Raw genomic sequence first — 21,756 nt, 5'->3', positions numbered from 1 at the left:
AAAAAAAAAAAAAATCCCTTTTAAAATTGCACCCACGGCTTCCCTGGTGGCACAGTGGTTGGGAGTCCGCCTGCCGGTGCAGGGGACACGGGTTCGTGCCCTGGTCCAGGAAGATCCCACGTGCTGTGGAGCGGCTGGGCCTGTGAGCCATGGACGCTAAGCCTGCACGTCCGGAGCCTGTGCTCCGCAACAGGAGAGGCCATGGCATTGGGAGGCCCATGTACCACAAAAAAAAAAAAAAAAAAAAAAAAAAAATTGCACCCAAAAAAATAGTTAGGAATAAACCTGACCAAGGAGGTGAAAGACCTATATGCTGAGAACTATAAAATATTAATATAGGACACTGAAGATGATTCAACGAAATGGAAAGATATCCCACTCTCTTGGATAGGAAGAATTAACATTGATAAAATGGCCATACTACCCAAAGCAATCTACAGATTTAATGCGATCCCTATCAAATTAACCAGACATTTTCTGGTTAATTAACTAGAACAAATAATCTTAAATTTAGATGGAACCATAAAAGACACAGAATTGCCAAAGCAGTCCTGAGGACGAAGAACAAAGCTGGAGGCATAACCCTCCCGGACTTCAGACAATACCAAAAAGCTACAGTAATCAAAACAGTGTGGTACTGGCATAAAAACAGACACATGGATCAATGGAACAGAATAGAGAGCCATAAATAAACCCACACGTCTACAGTCAATTAATCTTCAACAAAGGAGGCAAGAATATACAATGGAGAAAAGACAGTCTCTTCAGCAAGTGGTGTTGGGAAAGCTGAACAGCCACATGTAAATCAATGAAGTTAGAACACACCCTCATATCATACACAAAATAAACTCAAAATGGCTTGACTTAAATATAAGACATGACACCACAAAACTCCTAGAAGTGGACATAGGCAAAACATTCTCTGACATAAATCACATCAATGATTTCTTAGGTCAGTCTCCCAAGGCGATAGAAATAAAAGCAAAAACAAACAAATGGGACTTAATCAAACTAATGAGCTTTTGCACAGCAAAGGAAACCATATGCAAAATGAAAAGACCTTCAACAAGGTAGCAGGATACAAGATTAGCATACAGAAATCTGTTGCATTTCTTTACAATAACAATATCTGAAAGAGAAAGTAAAAAAAAAAATCCCTTTTAAAATTGCACCCAGGGCTTCCCTGGTGGCCTAGTGGTTGAGAGTCCGCCTGCTGATGCAGGGGACACAGGTTCATGCCCCGGTCCGGGAAGATCTCACATGCCATGGAGTGGCCGGGCCCATGAGCCATGGCCGCTGAGCCTGCGTGTCCGGAGCAAAGAAAAGACAACCTATGGACTGGGAGAAGATATTTACAAATGCAACTGACAAGGGCTTAATTTCCAAAATATACAAACAGCTCATACAACTCAATAACAAAAAAAAAACAATCCAATCCAAACATGGGCATAAGACCTAAACAGACATTTCTCCAAAGAAGACATACAGATAGCCAATAGGCACATGAAAAGATGTTCAACATCACTAATTACTAGAGAAATACAAATCAAAGCTACAACGAGTTACCACCTCACACCAGTCAGAATGATCATCTCTACAAATAGAAGATGGCGGTGTGGGAAGATAAGAGTTAGCATCTCCCCACAACTAGGGCACGTGCCTGCCACTGGTGGGAGACTCTGACCCCCAAGGAGATGGGAGGAACCCCAGAGTGAACTGGTAGGATGTAGGAGGACCGAGGGGGGAGGAGAAGTGGAGGACAGACAAGATAGCGCCCCTGAGGCCAGGGAGATCAAGAGAGGCAGGTGGGAGGGACTCTCTGGAAAGAGCAGGAGAGGAGTGGAGGGCGATCTCCAGGCCCACTCGGGCCGGGGAACTTGCTGAGCCCCCAAGCCGGTTGCCGTGCCTCCAAAGCCCCATCCAGACCACATGGGTCCTGGGGGCATAGGAGGGAGGCCAGGGGAGATCAGGAGTGGTAGGCAGGAGGGGACACCCAGAGGAGCGGGAGAGGAGCAGAGGGTGACTGCCCTGCCCACTCAGGCCTGGGGAGCCTGCTGAGGTCCCAGGCTGATCCCCCGCCCTCCAAAGCCCCCTCCAGGATGCATGGGTCCTTGGGGGCACAGTAGGGATGCCGGGGGGGTGGGGTGGGAGGGGGTTACTGGATCAGGAGAGGCAGGTGGGAGGGGCTCTCAGGAAGGAGCAGGAGATGAGTGGAGGGTGATTGCCCCACCCACTGGGGCCCAGTGAGCCTGCTGAGCTCCCAGGTGGATGCCCTGCCCTCCAAAGCCCCCTCTAGGCCATGTAGGTCCTTGGGGGCCTAGGAGGGAGACCAGGGAGATCAAGATAGGCAGGCAGGAGGGGCCCTCCCAGACCCCAGACCTGAGAAGCAGGAGAGGAGGGCATTTGCCCCACCCACTTAAGCCCAGGAAGCCTGCTGGGCTCCCTGGTGAGGTACCCTGCTCTCTAAAACCAGGAGTGGGGGGCACGCCTGGGCCACTTATGTTCCTTGAGCCTAAGCCCCATCCCCCACATCCCCCAGGGCCTTTTCCAGCCCTGTGGGTCCTGACCATTGGCCCCACCCACCATCCAAACCTTGCCCTTGCTGTAGGCCCCACCCTCCACAGCCAAGGCCTTTCCCTCCCCACCCTTTTTTTTTTTTCCTTTTCCCTCCTGCTCTTTTTTATTATTGCCTTACTGATGTACCTTCCAGTTGTTGATTCATCTATATTTTTACATTCTTTCTAACATATCTGTTAGCTTCCTAGTCTAATTTTATTTTTTACTTTGTTATTGCTGTCTTTTTTTTCTTTTTTGCTGCCCCACGCGGCTTGCAGGATCTTGATTCACGAGCCTGGGGTCGGGCGGAAGCTCCTGCAATGGGAGCTCCGAGTCCGAACCACTGGACTAGCAGAGAACCTCAGACCCCAGGGAATATTCATCCGAGTGAGGTCTCACAGAGTTCCTCATCTCAGCACCAAGACCCAGCTCTACCCAATAGCCTACAAACTCCAGTGTTGGAAGCCTCAGGCCAAAAAACCAGTAAAACAGGAACACAATCCCACTAATAAAAAGAAAAAAAATGAGATGGCCAAAAAATATGTCACAGATGAAGGAGCAAGGTAAAAATCTACAAGACCAAATAAACGAAGAGGAAATAGCAATCTACCAGAAAAATATTTCAGACTAATGATAGTAAAGATGATCCAGAATATCGGAAATAGAATGGAAGCACGGATTGAGAAAATACAAGAAATGTTTAACAAAGATCTAGAAGAACTAAAGAACAAACAAACAAAGATGAACAACACAATAACTGAAATGAAAAATACACTAGAAGGAATCAATAACAGAATAATGGAGGCAGAAGAATAAATAAGTGAGCTGGAAGACAAAATGGTGGAAATAATTGCTGAGGAGCAGAAGAAAGAAAAAAGAATGAAAAGAATTGAAGAAAATCTCAGAGACTTCCGGGACAACACTAAATGCACCAACATTTGAATTATAGGGATCCCAGAAGAAGAGAAAAATAAAGGTTCTGAGAATATATTTGAAGATATTATAGTGGAAAATTTCCCTAACATGGGAAAGGAAAGAGTCACCCAAGTCCAGGAAGCACAGAGTTCCATACAGGATAAACCCTAGGAAAAACACACCAAGACATATATTAATCAAACTAACAGAAATTAAATTCAAAGAAAAACATATTAAAAGCAGCAAGGGAAAAACATACAAAGGAATCCCCATAAGGTTATCAGCTGAGTTTTCAGTGGAAGCCTCTGCAGGCCAGAAGGGAGTGGCAGGATATGCTTAAAGTGATGAAAGAGAAAAACCTACAACCAAGATTACTCTACCCAGCAAGGATCTCATTCAGATTCAATGAAGAAATCAAAAGCTTTTCAAACAAAAGCTAAAAGAATTCAGCATTACCAAACCAGCTTTACAACAAATGCTAAAGAAACTTCTCTAAGCACGAAACACAAGAGAAGAAAAAGACCCACAAGAACAAACCCAAAACAATTAAGTAAATGGTAATAGGAATACACATATGGATAATAACTTTGAATGTAAGTGGCTTAAATGCCCCAACCAAAAGACAAAGACTGGCTGAATGGATACAAAACAAGACCCATATATATACTGTCTACAAGAGACCCACTTCAGACCTAGGGACACATACAGACTGAAAGTGAAGGGATGGAAAAAGATATTCCATGCAAATGGAAATCAAAAGAAAGCTGGAGTAGCAATACATATATTAGATAAAATAGACTTTAAAATAAAGACTGTTACAAGAGATAAGGAGGGACACTACACAATGATCAAAGGATCAAGCCAATAAGAAGATATAACAAGTATAAATATATATGCACCCAACATAGAAGCACCTCAATACATAAGGCAAATGCTAACAACCATGAATGGAGAAATCAACAGTAACACAATAATAGTAGGGGACTTTAACACCCCACTCACACCAATGGGCAGATCATCCAAACAGAAAATAAATAAGGAAACACAAGCTTTAAATGACACAATAGGCCAGATAGATCTAACTGATATTTACAGAACTTTCCACCCAAAAGGGGCAGAATACACTTTCTTTTCAAGTGCACATGGAACATTCTCCAGGATAGATCACATCTTGGGTCACAAATCAAGCCTTGGAAAATTTAAGAAAACTGAAATCATATCAAACATCTTTTCTGACCACAACGCTATGAGATCAGAAATCAATTAAAGGAAAAAACTATAAAAACCACAAATACATGGAGGCTAAACAGTGCGCTACTAAATAACCAAGAGATCACTGAAGAAATCAAAGAACAAAGAAATACGTAGAAATAAATGACAACAAAAACAGGACGACCCAAAACCTATGGGATGCAGCAAAAGCAGTTCTAAGAGGGAAGTCTAGAGCAATTTGATCTCACTTCAAGAAACAAGAAAAATCTCAAATAAACAATCTAACCCTACACTTAAAACAACTAAAGAAGAACAAAGAAAACCCAAGTCAGTAGAAGGAAAGAAATCATAAATATCAGAGCAGAAATAAATGAAATAGAAACAAAGAAAACAATAGCAAACATCAATAAAACTAAAAGCTGGTTCTTAGAGAAGATAAACAAAATTCATAAACCCTTAGCCAGACTAATCAAGAAAAAAAGGGAGAAGACTCAAATCAATATAATCAGAAATGAAAAAGGAGAAATCACAACTGACACTGCAGAAATACAAAGGATTATAAGAGACTACTACAAATAACTATAGGCCATTAAAATGGACAACCATGAAGAAATGGACAAATTCTTGGAAAGGTACAATTTTCCATGACTGAACCAGGAAGAATCAGAAAATATAAACAGGCCTATCACAAGTAATGAAATTGAAGCCATAATTTAAAATCTTCCAACAAACAAAAGTCCAGGACCAGATGGCTTCACAGGCAAATTCTATCAAACATTTAGAGAAGAGTTAACACCAATCCTTCTCAAACTCTTGCAAAAACCTGCAGAGGGAGAAACACTCCCAATTTCATTCTACGAAGCCACCATCACCCTGATACCAAAACCAGAAACAGATATGACGAAAAAGAAAATTACAGACCAATATCACTGGTGAACACAGATGCAAAAATCCTGAACAAAATACTAGCAAACAGAATCCAACAGCACATTAAAAGGATCATACACCATGATCAAGTGGGATTTATCTTAAGACCAGACACTATAAAACTTTTAGAGGAAAACATAGGAAAAACACTCTTTGACATAAACCACAGCAAGATCTTTTTTGACCCACCTCCTAGAGTAATGGAAATAAAAAGAAAAATAAACAAATGGGACCTAATGAAACTTAAAAGCTTTTTCACAGCAAAGGAAACTATAAACAAGACGAAAAAGACAACCCTCAGAATGAGAGAAAATATCTGCAAACAAAGCAACAGACAGGGTATAAATCTCCAAAACAAACAGCCCATGGAGTTCAATATCAGAAAAACAAACAATCCAGTTAAAAAGCAGGTGGAAGAGCTAAATAGACATTTCACCAAGGAAGACATACAGATGGCCAAGAGGCACATGAAAAGATGTGCAACATCACTAATTATTAGAGAAATGCAAATCAAAACTACAATGAGGTATCACCTCACACAGGTCAGAATGGCCATCATCAAAAAAATCTACAAACAATAAATGCTGGAGAGGGTGTGGAGAAAAGGGAACCCTCTTGCACTGTTGGTGGGAATGTAAACTGATACAACGACTAAGGAAAACAGTATGGAGGTTCCTTAAAAAACTAAAAATAGAACTACCATATGACCCAGCAATCCCACTACTGGGCATATATCCTGAGAAAAACATAATTCAAAAACAATATTCATTGTAGCACTACTTACAATAGCCAGGACATGGAAGCAACCTAAATGTCCAACAACAGATGAATGGATAAAGAAGATGTGGCACATATATACAATGGAATGTTACTCAGCCGTAAAAGGAAACGAAATTGAGCTATTTGTAGTGAGGTGGATGGACCCAGATTCTGTCATACAGAGTTAAGTAAGTCAGAAAGAGAAAAACAAATACTGTATGCTAACGCATATACGTGGAATCTAAAAAAACAAAAATGGTACTGATAAACCTAGTTGCAGGGCAGGGATAAAGAGGTAGACATAGAGAATGGACTTGATGACATGGGGTGGGAGGGCGAAGCTGGAGCGAACTGAGAGTAGCATCGACATATATACACTACCAAATGTAAAACAGTTGGCTGGTGGGAAACAACAGCACAGCACAGGGAGATCAGCTTGGTGCTTTGCAATGACCTAGAGGGGTGGGACAGGGAGGATGGGAGGGAGGCTCAAGAGGGAGGGGATATGGGGACATGTGTATGTATACGGCTGATTCGCTTTGTTGTGCAACAGAAACTAACACAGTATTGTGAAGCAATTGTACTCCAATAAAGATGTATTAAAAAGATAAAAGTCTACAAATAATAAATACTGGAGAGGGTGTGGAGAATAGGGAACTCTCCTACAGCGCTGGTGGGATTGTAAATTGGTGCAGCCACTGTGGAAAACTGTACGTAGGTTCCTTACAAAACAAAAAATAGGGCTTCCCTGGTGGCGCAGTGGTTGAGAGTCCGCCTGCCGTTGCGGGGGACACGGGTTCGTGCCCCGGTCTGGGAAGATCCCACATGCCGTGGAGCGGCTAGGTCCATGAGCCATGGCCGCTGAGCCTGCGCGTCCGGAGCCTGTGCTCCGCAACGGGAGAGGCCACAACAGTGAGAGGCCCGCGTACCGCAAAAAAAAACAAAACAAAAAAAAAACCCCTAAAAATAGAGTTGCCTCATGGTCCAGCAATCCCACTCCTGGACATATATCCAGACAAAACTATAATTCAGAAAGATACATGGTCTCCAATGTTCATAGCAGCACTATTCACAACAGCCAACACATGGAAGCGACTTAAATGTCCATCGACAGATGAATGGATAAAGAAGATGTGGTATGTATACACAATGGAATATTACTCATCCATAAAAAGAATGAAATAATGCCATTTGCAGCAACATGGATGGACCTAGAGATTATCACACTAAGTGAAGTCAGTCAAAGAAAGACAAATATCATATGATATCACTTATATGTGGAATCTAAAATATGGCACAAATGAACTTATTTATGAAACAGAAGCAGACTCACAGATATAGAAAACAAACTTATGGTTACCAAAAGGTAAAAGGGGTGGGGGAGGGATAAATTAGGAGACTGAGATTAGCAGATACAAACTACTATATATAAAATAGGTAAACAACAAGGTCCTACTGTATAGCACAGGGAACTATATTCAATATCCTGTAATAAACCACAATAGGAAAGAATATGAAAAAGAATATATATATATATATAACTGAATCACTTTGCTGTACACCAGAAACCAATACATTGTATATCAACTATACTTCACAAAAAAAGTTTTTAATGTGGCAAAATGTTAACAATAGGTGAATTTAGGTGAAAAGTATATTGGCATCAACTCATACTATCCTTCTAACTCTTTGTTTAAACAGGCTTCTGTTCAAGACTTCTCTAATAAAATTGGGAAAATGTATGCAGCATATCCAACTTACTTAACCACGGAATATTTTCATCCTACCCTGCTCCCCAAAGCTTCTCTTAATATCATACAGCATGTTAGTGTTCCAAGGATATAGTCTGGGAAAAACGGAGCTAAACACTAATAGAGTCTTCTCTAAGTTCAGCTGTTCAGTTCCTGATTAACTAAACTTTGGCTTTCATTCTTAAAGATGAGCCTTTGTATGTTTGATCCTTTCTCTCATAACAGTTTGTCTAAACATGCTCTGAAATGCAGGTTTGCCTTTTTAAACAAAAAATATGGCACGGAAAATGGGCTTTTGGAAATGGTTTAGTAATTATGTGTTGCAAACTCTCTTGTGTTCTATCCTGTTTTATAAGTCAAGGATTCTTATTAAAAATTGCAGAATGGTGGAGAGAAGTACAAATTACAATGAAACACCTCATGTTTTTAAACTGGAAATTTGCTTTGCTTTTTAATATAAGCATGCTAAGACTCAAGGATTTGGGTTTTTCAGACATACAGTTTTATGCAGTAGAAGGAAATTTAAAACCCAAATTCCTTAACTGTAAGACCACATACACTCTTTCACAAAAATAATTAGCCATATCTTTAAAAAGTCCAAAGAAAGTCTACCCTTCCAAATTCAATAACGTGATTCATTGCCAATGTTATTATTCACGTGTCAATAGGTTAACATTTTATAACTGTTCCCTTTTGCTTTGTAATTGAAGTAGAAACTACCAAATTGTCATTCTTTGAAATATTGAAGTCATCCATAACCAACTGGCCGCCAGTTCTACAAACTCATTTTCAAATCAACAAACATTTATTGGGCAATTACTGTAGTCCAGCATGGTGCTAGGTGCTAGGGATACAGATCAGAATATGGTGACCCAATGTCCTCAAGGAATGCACTTTGGGCAAAACAAAATGGTAAGTCTAACCACATTGGAAATACATGTATACAAGTACGAAGTTGGCACAGAAGCATTAATGATATTTTGGGGGGAGGTGGGAAGTTGGGGGTGGAGTTTAGGGAAGATAACTTGAGAAAGTGACAGTTGAGCTGTTTTAAAAGATGAGTAGGATTTCATCACACAGGTAAGGTGGGGGGACAGAGAATTGAATGACATTTTGATAAGAAGCTCAGATACAAGAAAAAGCATGAAATTTGTAGAAAGATGGATAGTTTAGTCCAGACGAAGCATAAAGTATAAACAGAGAGGAAATGCAGCAAGATTTGTAGGAGGAGCCAGATTGTGAAAAATCTTATATGCCAATCTGAGGGAATTAGATATTATTTTGAAGGCAAATGGGCAGGAAAAGAAATAGGAAATAATGTGAAGAATTTTTGAAGCGGGGAGTAGCATGATCAGGTTTATTTTTAAGAATGAAAACTGTCAGCATTGTGAAGCAGAGGCTGGAGGGCATGAGACTAAAGATGAGGATCTTGTGAGAAGCTAGAGTAAGGAGGAGAGATCAAGGACTAAACTAAGTAGTATCAGAGGAAATGGAAAAGGGATCAGAGAGGAATTACTGGGTTGACTAGAAGGCAATCCAGCATAGTGGTGTTAAGAACATAATTTTAGAGTGTTAAGAACATAATTTTAGAGCCAGACATCCATTTACCCACTATGTAACCATAGGAAGTAAGATCATCTAAATGTTCATTTTCCCTACCATAAAATGAAGTGAATACCAGTACTTTCCTCACAGGTTTGTGATTAAGGATTTAGTGTGGGGGAAAAAATGATAATGCACAAAAAGCATTTACCACAGTGCCTGGCACAAAATAAGTGCTCAATTAGTTACTATTTTTACTGCAACTATCAGGGAGAAGGAGGGATTGAGAATGACTCCCAAGTAGCTTTTCAATCCTACAGCTCAAGTCCTTTGTTTAGATCAGTGCTCCTCGAAGTACAGTCTCCAGACCAGCAGCAGCAGCATAATCTGAGAACTTTGGTAGAAGTGCAAATTCTCAGACCCAGCAAGAACTACAGTTATAAACTTTAGAGGTGGGGGACCTGCAATCTGTATTTTAACAAGTCCTCGCAGGTGATACTGTTATATGGTGACTGTGAGAATTACTGATTTAAACGTTCATTTTCTCAACTCTGAGCTCTTAAAACAGTCTCTTAGGGTATCCGTCTCAGCAGTCTCTTTCCCTTGAATTCATCATACAGAACAGCCATAGGCTTCCTAAAAAACATGCCACTACTAGAGAGACCAGTATATGATTATCACCTCTAAGTCACAGGAAATGTTGGGCAAGCTTATTTAACCTATTTGGGCTGCAGTTTTCATATGTAAAAGGGAACATTAAACATGACATAAACTATCTAAAATAGTACCATCATCTAGAAGATGCTCTACAACTGATGGCTGAACCTACTATCTCACACTATTGTTAGAAATTAAGTCTCTTGATTATAGTCATCCAACTTGATAAAAGAACCAAGATTAGAATGCAAGTCTCCCAACTATGAATTCTGGTTCTTTTCCTGAGACAAGGCTGTTTCTAAATTATCAAGAACATTTACTCCAAAAAAATATATATATGTTTCAGTATTGTCAGTTTGATGTACTATTTTCTAAGATGAAAAATCACATTCTTTAGAAATGAATGAATGAAGCTACATGGAAATTTTTCAATGGTAGCTCTCAGTAAAAATGAAATCATAAAATAAGTATACTTACCTGTTATCTAAACTTGAATATTTATACTACATACAGGAATATTTGAAATAAAAAAGCAATTCCTTTATTTTTAAGCTTTATTTTATCACCCTTATCAAACAAACACATATCAGAAAGCGTATCAACAGTGCATCTTATGGTAAGTCAGTTTACAACAAAACTGAACAAGGCAATTGTGTTTACAGGTAACGTTTGCAGCAAAAAACTATATGCAGTACAATTAATTGAAACGCAGTGTCCATACTTTTTAGGTATATAGGAAAGTGGAAAATAAAAGTTCTTTGCTACTCAGCAAGAAAAAACAGGTTTAAAAGACTTGAAATCAGAAATATAGGGATTTGAGAAAAGAACTTCTTGGTACTGATACACATCTACATTTATAGTCCCACTTAGTTATTAAAAAAAAATTCACAAAATAGTAAGACATCACCAAGAACAGAGAACCATAGTGCCAAGAAATGCCAAGACCAATACGCTATTGAAACAACTGGTAGAAATGTTACAGACAGCTATGCACTATGTACTGTAATATTCTTGTAGTTCTGAGGTGAAGGTAAACCAACAGGAGAGAATACTCCTTATAACTGGCTTTGGTTTAAGTGATCGTTCACATTTTTTCTAACCATACCTTCTAATCAAAAACATAGCAATTACGTTATTGAGGGAAAATAGTAGTAGGTTTTAATATTCACAACCAGCCACTCCAGTGCTGATATGGGAAGCCATAAACTGTTAAAAATCTATTAATCATAACTGGATTTCAAAGAGTGACCAAAAGATAACAAAGATGGAGCCCTTTGGGGGGGAAAAAAAATCCCTTCTACCCCAGATTTGCCACTGTTAAGAGGATATAAAGGAATGTTAAATTACTGAAGATTTTTTTTTTCAAAAAAATTAAGAATGAAGGAGTTAAATCCTACTGGAAAAAGATATGACAGCTTTACACTCTGCAAAGTAAATATTCTACAGAGATGCAGCTTAACTTTTTTTTTATTATAATAAACACTATTTACTTCATAAGGTGCTATAACACTGCAGCTAGTGCATACTAATGCCACCCACTGTACCCACTGTGCAAAGGGAAATAAGGAGATGGCTAATCCCGTTTCTTTCTGATCCTTGATTTGCATAAGTGTTGATGTATACCAAATACACAAAAGATGGAGTTTAACTTACATATGTATTTTAAAAAATTAGACCAAACTGAATATGGATATTTAGTCTGATCTCATACACTCTTAAAATAATTTTCTGGGGAAACAATGATGAGGAATGTGTAGAAATGGCAACGTTTCTATGTTACAGGTACCAAACCTGGATTTTTAAAAATAAATATCATTTTTAGGTCATAAACTATATGAACAATTAATAACACCAATAAGGAAGCTATTTTCCTCCCCTCATCTCTCTATTTTTATTACTTACCTTTCTCTTCTTAGCTCTTAAATTTGGCAGACTTCTGACAACTCATGCTAATAAAATAACACAGCTATAGATAATTCAAATAACTGAAAAGATTTTTGAGTCCACAAATGCATGATTTTGGATGTGTGATTTAGAACACCTCACTACATTTGCTTTTACACACTCACTGTCCTGACATCATGAATACTATTAAGGAGAGAGCTTAGAAGGGGAAGGCAATTCCACCCTGGGATAGAAGTGACTATGAATAATTCTCTTGCTGACAATGAAGAGTTTATGATAACAAATAGCTCTGATGTTTACATAAGGGTTTCCCAAAAAGGAGCAAAAATTTTGACAATTCCAGTTTTGGGGTTTTTTTTCTTCAGAATGTGACTTATTTTCATTATACAAAGTAGTATAACAAAAGAAGCTCTTTTCTGCACAACACAACAAGGATCAACGGTCATATAAGGCAAAATAAGACACAAAGCTTCTCTTTGCTTTTAAATTAAAATACCACAAAGCTAGGTCATAAAACATACATGACTTTCAAAAACAAAATCAATTTTCTTTAGGATATTGTGACAGCTACTCAGGGAAATAACACTCAGGCAATCATTTGATAAATTTCCCATGAATTAAAGCATTTATGGTGTCACAAACATAACTGCCATGATTATGACAACTCTCTGAAAAGCACAAATAAAGCAAATAAAACATTTATCGTTCTAAACAGTATAAGGGACAACAAAAGTGCTGAGTTGTAGGAAAATGAATAAAAACTTCATATCAGGAGAACAAAGATTGTGTAAACTATACATCTGATATCCTGAAGATCACCTTCATGACCACCTATAAAATAAACAATTTCCTAAATGCTCTCTGGTTTATAGATATTTCTTTTACAGCCCATTTCTCCTATAAAATTGCAGCAAAAACAGTTCAAATTGTTTACCTTCTTAAATATCCATAAGTACTTGTCAATTGCATGTCACTGTGTAAATCTATTGGTCATTCACTGTGTGAATTTAAAAAGCAGTGAAAGACACTGGAGAAGGGGAGGTGGCTAAGATAACAAACATGATACACCCTGTGGTGTCAGGTAGAGAAGCAGCTAACCTAACACAAAACAAAATCTTTAAAATTTGGGGTACTTCAAAAACTAAAACATCCATGTTCCTCTATAACTAAGAAAATATAACTTACCCAAATATACCATAAGAGGCTCAGATGAATTCCATATCATAGAGATTCAACAGTCTTATATTCATTGAGAAAGCCAGAAAGTAATACTAACCTGAAAAGGCTAACATCTCAAAGTAAAGGTGATTTATTGAGCACCTTAAGAAGAAATGGAAATTCTTTTGAGCTAATTGTGACCAAAGGCTGGTCTGTATTGTGACCACACTTGACAAGAAATAAATAAATTTTATCAGAGCTAGAGTAATAAGATTTGAAGAAGGAACCTAATATTAAAAATGGAACTAGATCCAAGGAAGAATTTGATTCTGCCAGATAACTCTGGCTTTCCATTATATGTAATATTGGGGGAAAAAAATCAAATATGAGTAGTTTTACACATATAAAAAAAGGCAAACCCAGGCAATTTTGGAGTTTTATATTAAGTGACTCAATCCAAAAGTTATTCCAAGGAAAAGGCAAAGGAGCAATAATTATCATCATTTGGGAAGCTTTCACCCAAATGAGTTTTAATATTTTCCAGGAAACACAAGGCACTTGCTTAAATCTTTGACTGTCTACACATCCACCAGACTAAAAGTCATGATGCAATTCCATCTGTACACTTATCTGAATAAAGCCACCTAGCACGTACCTTTGCATAAAAGTCCAGGTAAAACACGTGGTTACTGAGTGTCTCCCTCACTCTCTCACCCAGTAACTATGTTATTATACTTATCATCAGTTACTATGGTGCTGATTTTCATTAAACTATAAAAAATAAAATGTCATGCTGCCAAGTATAATAGTAAAAATTAGGTAAGATAGGCCTAATTTTATAAGGTCAGAATATAAGCTTAAAAAGATAATGATGCCAAAATGCCAGTTACCTGCATTTGAGGAATAACTCAAGTGAGCCATAAAACAGCATCTGAATATTGTAACTCTGACTATAGTTTATTCCATAAAGGTAACTGATTCCCTTACCAGGGTGAAAGCCCAGTGTACTAAGACAGAAACAAACCTTATGCTCATAGTTTCTTCAACTTCCTTTACATGGCAGCACTCTTTCTGGCAGCATTCCTTATAATAAATTTGTTCAAAGGTTAAAATATAAGTACAAGCAATATGCATCTAGAAGGCAAGTTAAATAAGAATTGAGAGATTTTTTAAAAAGGTTAATTTAACATAGCTCAGCCCTCTTTATTTAGCAGCTGGAATACCAAAAAGAAGGCAATACTTGTCTCAATGAAAACAGGGAGAAGGATGAGTAAAACTATATTTATGGTTTTGTTCTAAAAGAAGCCTAGTATTGGCTCAAGGAATAGCAGAGAGGGAATTTTTCTCTGAAGAGTTTCTATACTGATGGCCACAAAACAAGGAAGACATTCAGTAATAATAAATGCAATCTCTTATTGTAAGAGGCTCATTTTGTTACTCCTTTAAAATGCAGCAAATAGTTTCTTTTAGCAGTGCTATCTTTCACTGAGGTGTCCCACTCTACTTATTCTTCTCTAAATACAGCATTAAAGTTTTGAAAGTAGCCAACTAGTGACCTCCTCCAAATATGTTTCCAAAGAACCAAAGATTTCCTATAGAATTATCAATTTACATGCCTTTTCTGGGACAAAAATGTACCATGAAAATACCATGGAATAATAAAGAAGAAACTGGAAGGCAAGAGGGAAGGAAGCACAGACATTAATTTAGGGAAAGAAAAACTACCTGAGATAAAATTTTCCCAAAATGGTAGGGGTTAAGTGACATGAACCCTCACACGTTTACCCTACCTCTCAAAAAGAAAATTTCTGTCTTTAAAACTTCAAGGAATCAAAATCTCTGTGTATATATTTCATCCTAAAGGATCATGAAAATTGCATCATTCAATATTTGGTTCAGGTTTAAAAAAGATAACAAGATTAAACTCCTTATAATATCAGAAGAGGGAGGGAGAATCTGCAAATGTCATCTTTGGTAGTAATGGGCTAAGAGCTATAAAATAACAATTTAAATCAAAGGAGGCACCTCCATTCAATTTTGTGGCTTAAATATAAAATATTTAATTTGATGCATGGTTACTTAGGCTTATCAATTATTCCCTCAGCTCCCTTAGAATCTAGTTAGCATCTTCTGTAATAAAATTCTACAGTGTTAAACACTACATATACGCATGAATACATCAGCAATAAGAAGACGATCAAAGAATGCTGTGAAATTCAGCATCAAGATGTTAGCAGCATACTGCAACATTAAGCTTAGAAGCCTACCTGCAGTTTATTTGTAAGGATTTTTCTTTTTGGTGGTAGTCGGGGGAGGGAGAATGAGAAAGGTATATGTGCTAACCTAGAATACTTGCCCTTAAAATGAATTCATTTGCATTCTGTGTTCATCAGTATGTATGGAAAGACCTGGTGTTTTTAATCACCATGGAAGCTGCTACCATCCAAACGTTTATGTTTTAGGAAAGCTTTGGTCTCCACAATACTCTCTTGAATTTTTATTTGAAACCAAACCAGCTAATCAACCTCTGAAAAGGCCAAAATGAAAAATAATAGCTCTTCCTTCTAAGGGCACATATTAGAAGCTTACTCTACAGTTCTCCCTTGGGCGCCACGCCACAGATCTTTTGGCAATTCATTATACCAAATTTGGCTTCATAACAAATATTAAGGAGAGTCCTGAATAATTAGGTAACTGTGAATAACTAAAATATCAAATGGTAATTGTCTGAATAGGGTAAAATAATTCATCCTCTAAGACATAAATTCTTAATTGGGCTCTCAATAACCTGCATGGCACACCCAAGGAAAGACTATATGAGGAGGCTTCCAGCAGGGAAAGATATAAAAGCTTTTTCCTTAGGAAAATAAATAAATAAATAAAAATTTCACTTAGTTAAGAAAACAAAAAATTCATAACCTGTATACCTTTCTTTTTTTGTATAATCAGTGCTTTATAAAGGTTTCCTAAGATTTAAACCTTTGAAGACAATCTACTGTAAAGTGGGAGGAATCCATTAATTATAATTCCTGAAACCATGTAGTCAGCCTGTGCCCATGAACTCACGAATACTAGTTTCCTCTACTGGGGGACACATTAGATTGCTATGAATCTTTTTAAGAATTCTTCATAAGTTTTTCTTCTTTTCTATTTCCACCTTATTATAGCTACAACTTTCTTAACTTCCTTGTAATCAGAAGTCAGATCACCTGACTACCTAGGATGCTTTCCTCTAACGTCTCTTCAGCTAAGGATAGAGGTAAAGAATGGGGGAAGAGGAAAAGAAGGAGTGGGAGGGAGATGAGAGAGAGAAAGAAAGAAATAAATAATCCTTGACTATGCACCCTTTGCCTATTTTTTTTTCCTTTTCCCTTCGCTGAACAACTAATTCTTTCTTTCTGACCCAAGTCAATTTTTCATCATAGTAGACAGAACTCTATCTTGAGAAATTTTACAGTGATCCTAGAAGATTCAGTACAAAACAGATGAGCTAATGCAGGCTCTAAAGCAGACTGAAAAAAGGGGCAATTTATGTGTACCAAAACTTTTACAAGAGTTTTCTCACTTTAAGAGAGTTTCAATGTAACCCAGTTTAGACTTGTGTGTCCTGGGCCTCTCAGGAATGAACTATTTTCTCATTTCATTCTATCAGACAGACTGACTCCCAAAAAACTTGTATCCTAAATCTTACAGATATTAAACAGGTAGGGAAGAGATGGGCATAGACTGGATTAATTCACAAGATTCACACTATAAAGAAAGCTACTCAAATTTTCTCTAATCTTTCACACCTGCACACTCACTCGAGCATACACACTGGACATAAAAATTGTGCAAGATCAAGCATTAGCTTTCTATTTTAAAAGCCTTAATTAAAAAAAAATGTAGATAGGCTCACTGCAGTTTCTTTAAAGGAATATTCAGTACTACAGTACTCCTTTAAAAAAATTCATAACTCAGTGTTAAGAACACAGTAGGGAATTGCTGCTTAACAATTACTTAACATTACTGAGAGCATCCAGTGCCAACTACAGATATCAATAAGGAAGACCCCTCTGACAACATAAAGGAATAATCTGTAAGTGATGTCACCAACTCTAACAAATTTGTTAATAATATTCACTACAACATGATATTATTCATCCTTGCTTCATGATCACATGAAAGAGTTAATATCTTTTTAGGTTACATACTGGAGAGCAGCACTTGCCCTACTGCACAAAAATAGGTTGCCCACATGGACGCTCTAAAACCCCTCAATGTATAGCTGAGAGGTCTTGTCCTACTCAGTGCCAAATGTCTGCAATGCAGTCACTGCTTGAGCAATGGCTGCACATCGGTAGGATGGAATAAATATACAAAGTATTCCCTTAAAATGATAAGGGGGTACTTCTGCATTTGGATGTAGAATACAATAACCCAGGAAATAGAAGAGGAGAAACAGGAAATAGTCCTTAGGTTACTGATTAAAGCAAAGTTTGATACAGATATCCCCTCTTGTAGGCACTCAGTGGGTAAAATGTAGCCACAACAAACTTCCCATCAAACATCCTTCCAGTCAGTAATTTCTGAGCAGCTTTGGAATCACCAGCATTTGCATACTCAACAAAGACCTGTAAGAGGACAGAGAAAACAAAGTAACTTCATTTTTATCAAAATTGTTTTAGAACAGTGCTTCTCCAACTTTAATGTGTGTATGTATATATGTGTGTGTGTCTGTGTGTATATATATATATACACACACGCACACACATATATACATACATATATATATACACACACACACACATATACATACATATATATACACACACACACACACGTATATACATACATATATACACACACACACACACACACATATATATACATACATACATATATATATATGAATCACTTGGGGACCTTGTTACAATGCAGATTCTACTTCAGTAGATCTAAGGTGGGGCCTGAGTCTCTGCATTTCTAAACAGACTTCCAGGTGATGCCAATGCTGCTGGTTCCCTCCTCAGTTGTATGCCTCATTTGTTACATCAATATTCCTCAGGGCTTCCCTGGTGGCGCAGTGGTTGAGAGTCTGCCTACCGATGCAGGGGACATGGGTTCGTGCCTCGGTCCGGGAAGATCCCACATGCCGCGGAGCGGCTGGGCCCATGAGCCATGGCCGCTGAGCCTGCGCGTCTGGAGCCTGTGCTCCACAACGGGAGAGGCCACAACGGTGAGAGGCCCGCATACCGCAAAAAAATATATATATATATATATTCTTCAAACTGAGGTGTGAGCATCCTAGGACACTCAGAGACTTTCAAAGTGGAAGCAAGAATAGACAGTTTTAAGGACATCAACTTCCAAAGTCTTAACTTTCATTTGTACCTTTTCCTAAAACTGGATCTACCTAGAAGTTCAGGCAGGTTATTCCTTTTCATTTCCCCTTTCATAGGAGCCCTTTTCCCAGCTGACGAAGCAAAGTTATTACCAAAGGGCATAAAAACCTTCAGGGCATAAAAAGAAGCAATTTCAAATACAGTACTTTTTTTAATGGACTGTTTCTTCATTGATAAACAAAGCTCCATGCCCTGCCTATGACTGGTCACTCCCTGTCTCATGCAAATATTTCTGTTAAGGATGATGTGTGACATTAGACCTAGGATATTTTGGCCTGTGATGGGGTTTTCTGAATTCATATTTACTGTAAAAGGGACAGGTAGAACTGATTTCGTCTCTTCCATTCTATGACATTTTAAGCTATGCATTACTCTTGAACACAAAGTAGAGACCATCCAGCGCTAAAAATTGATGCTCATTTTTTCACCTTAGATATACATAATATTTTATATCTCCTTTTCTTACCAAAAAAAAAGTGCTTAGCTGTAGTTTCTAGCAATATATACTTTTTCACTAAATACAAAAGGAAGATTACATGATGTCCAGTGAGAAAAATGAAGCTCTTTCTGACTTTTTTAAATTGATTCATAATTACTCCAAAATCCATACACCGAAGTTCAATAAATGAGTAGACATGCAATTATAGAAGGAATACCAAGCTTTCTATCAGATTCCTTGCTTCATAGATAACCTATAATTTTACACATTATATAATTCTGAACTAAATAAAGAGGAAACATATTTTATAACTTACTATGTAATTAAATAATTATATTAGAGCTCTATCATTTTAATCTTGACCACTTTTTATAATTGTAAGATGCATCCCATAGTCTACTTTCCAGTATTTTTTTAATATTCCTTAAAAAAAATAACATGTTAATTTGAACTGAAATAGTCAAACTGGCTTTACCAACTAGGCAACAGACATTTTCAATAACCCAAGAAGTTAAATCTGTGATTCTAAGAGTTTATCAAAAGTTGCTTTCACTCTCCAGTGAATATCAGTAGAAGCTTCTTATTTCTTTTGGTGATAAAGCAAATGTCTTCTTGCTCATAAAGACTTATTTTTTTCATATCATCTTAAAGATGGATACTTCCCCCCTGAAAATACTCCCACTGTTTCTCTACGCTGTGTTTCCCATTCTATTTTGACCACTCAGATTAATATCGAGTCAGATCACATTAGTCCTCAATTCAAAATCTTCCAATACCTTCCCTTCTCATTCAGAGTAAAAGCCAATGTTATCTCAAAGGCCTACAAGGCTCACTCTACTTGATTTGTCCCTTACACTCCCATACTTCCCTGATCTAATCTCCCACTACCCCCCATTTTTCTCACTCTGCATAGCCACACTGACCTCCTCAAACCTACCAGGCATACTCAGGGCCTTGGAACTTGCTGTTCTCTTTGCTGAAATTCTCTTCCTTACCTCCTTCAAATTTTGACTCAAGTGTAATCCACTAGTGCTTCCTCACCTGCCTATTTAAAACTGCAATCCACCCCTCCACAGCACTCTTTAAATCTCTTCTCCAATCTCTTTTTCCCCACAGCACTTTTCACTATATATTCTTTTATGTTTTGATCACTGTTGTATCCCAGTGCCTAGAAAATAACAGATGCTCAATAAATACTGGTTGACTAAATAAGCAGCAATGATGTATTTAGTATGTTCCTGACACTGAATGAGGTAAGTGCTGTTATTACTATACTGGCAATAATAACTTTTCACTAAGACTAGAGTGAGATTTCTTTTGTTTTTTTTTTTCAGTTGCCAAGAATTTTCATAATACTGAACCATGAAAAACAAAATCTACAACCAGAAGTGATTTCACCCACCAGGGGACATTTGGCACTGTCTATAGAGACATTTTTGATGTCACAACTGAGGAGGAGGGTGGAGGGAGGGCATCTAGTGAGTAGAGGCCAGGAATGCTGCTAAACATCCTATAATGTACACGACAGCTCCCCCAACAAAGAATTATCCAGCTCAATGTTAGTGGTGCTGAGGTTGAGAAACACTTAGAGTAAAACAATATTCTGTTTTCTGAAAAATAAAAAAAACCTACAGATAAAAGAAAGATTTAATTTAGGATACAGAGTTTTCTTTAGAAACTGTGATCATAGTTTTAGCCTATACATTTTACAGATGAAAAAAACTACGGTTCATCACAAAACTAGTCAAGTTGAAACTGGAACTCAGCTTTCAGGATTCTCAGTCCAGTGTATTTTCGTTGTTTAAATTATCACTGATAATTCTATTACAATCAGAATCTAACCTAAATGGTTTCCTAACTATACTTAATTAGAACAAAATTGGGCCAAATATTTCTGTAGCTGACCCTGACCTAAATTAGCATATGATTCAGCTGGCCTGTATATAATGGCTTAAAAGTAGGTTAATATTTTTAAAAAAACAAATTTTAACAGATAAAAAAGTACATGCATATTATAGAACTTTTGGAAAAAGTGAAAAGTACAAGAAAATAAAAACAGCCATAATGCAAAATTCATAATCCCTAGCAACATTCTGTGTACATCTTTCTACAAAATTAAAACATTTTGTACAGGATTTTAATAACCTCTGAATCATTCTGGAATTATGAAAATATTCACTTACTTGTCCTCTGCCAGGATTTTCTTTTGGAACAAGCAGAGATACCACTGGTCCATATTTTTGACACTCCTCTTTTACATCTTCTACAACATCTGGTTATTAATAAACACAACAGTAATCAGATGTAATTAATGAGCATTCATTATTTTAATATTTTAAATTAAAGAATTCAGGAATCCATATCTAAGTAATGAGGTCATTTTATATAACTTCTAAAATTAAGCTTAAGTTAAGAACAATATAAATTCAATGCATTTAATAATTCTTTTCATATTTTAATTTTTTTTGAATAGTTAATACATTCAAGTGACCCGAAATCCAAAAAAATAGTCTCCTTCCCACTTTCCAAAATGTCATTCTGTTCCTCTCCC

At 37.4% G+C, this 21,756-nt stretch overlaps 1 protein-coding gene across 4 annotated transcripts in view; it reads right to left on the bottom strand.

The window, feature by feature from the left end:
* The window catches only part of UHMK1 (U2AF homology motif kinase 1), a 104,872-nt gene that overhangs the window by 67,602 nt on the left and 15,514 nt on the right, over nucleotides 1–21,756 (bottom strand). For 3 of the 4 annotated variants that reach the window (XM_024751608.1, XM_024751606.1, XM_024751609.1), the window contains exon 7: nucleotides 21,389–21,477. In XM_024751608.1, coding sequence (XP_024607376.1) covers nucleotides 21,389–21,477 — 89 coding nt within the window. Of the gene's footprint in view, nucleotides 1–10,859; nucleotides 17,996–21,388; nucleotides 21,478–21,756 lie in introns of those variants that run through there. The other variant, XM_024751613.1, reaches the window with a different exon arrangement.

The sequence above is a fragment of the Neophocaena asiaeorientalis genome, unplaced genomic scaffold, assembly GCF_003031525.2.
Source record: "Neophocaena asiaeorientalis asiaeorientalis breed wild unplaced genomic scaffold, Neophocaena_asiaeorientalis_V1.1 scaffold156, whole genome shotgun sequence".
Taxonomy (NCBI): Eukaryota; Metazoa; Chordata; class Mammalia; order Artiodactyla; family Phocoenidae; genus Neophocaena; species Neophocaena asiaeorientalis.
This window is presented reverse-complemented; position numbering and strand designations above follow the sequence as displayed.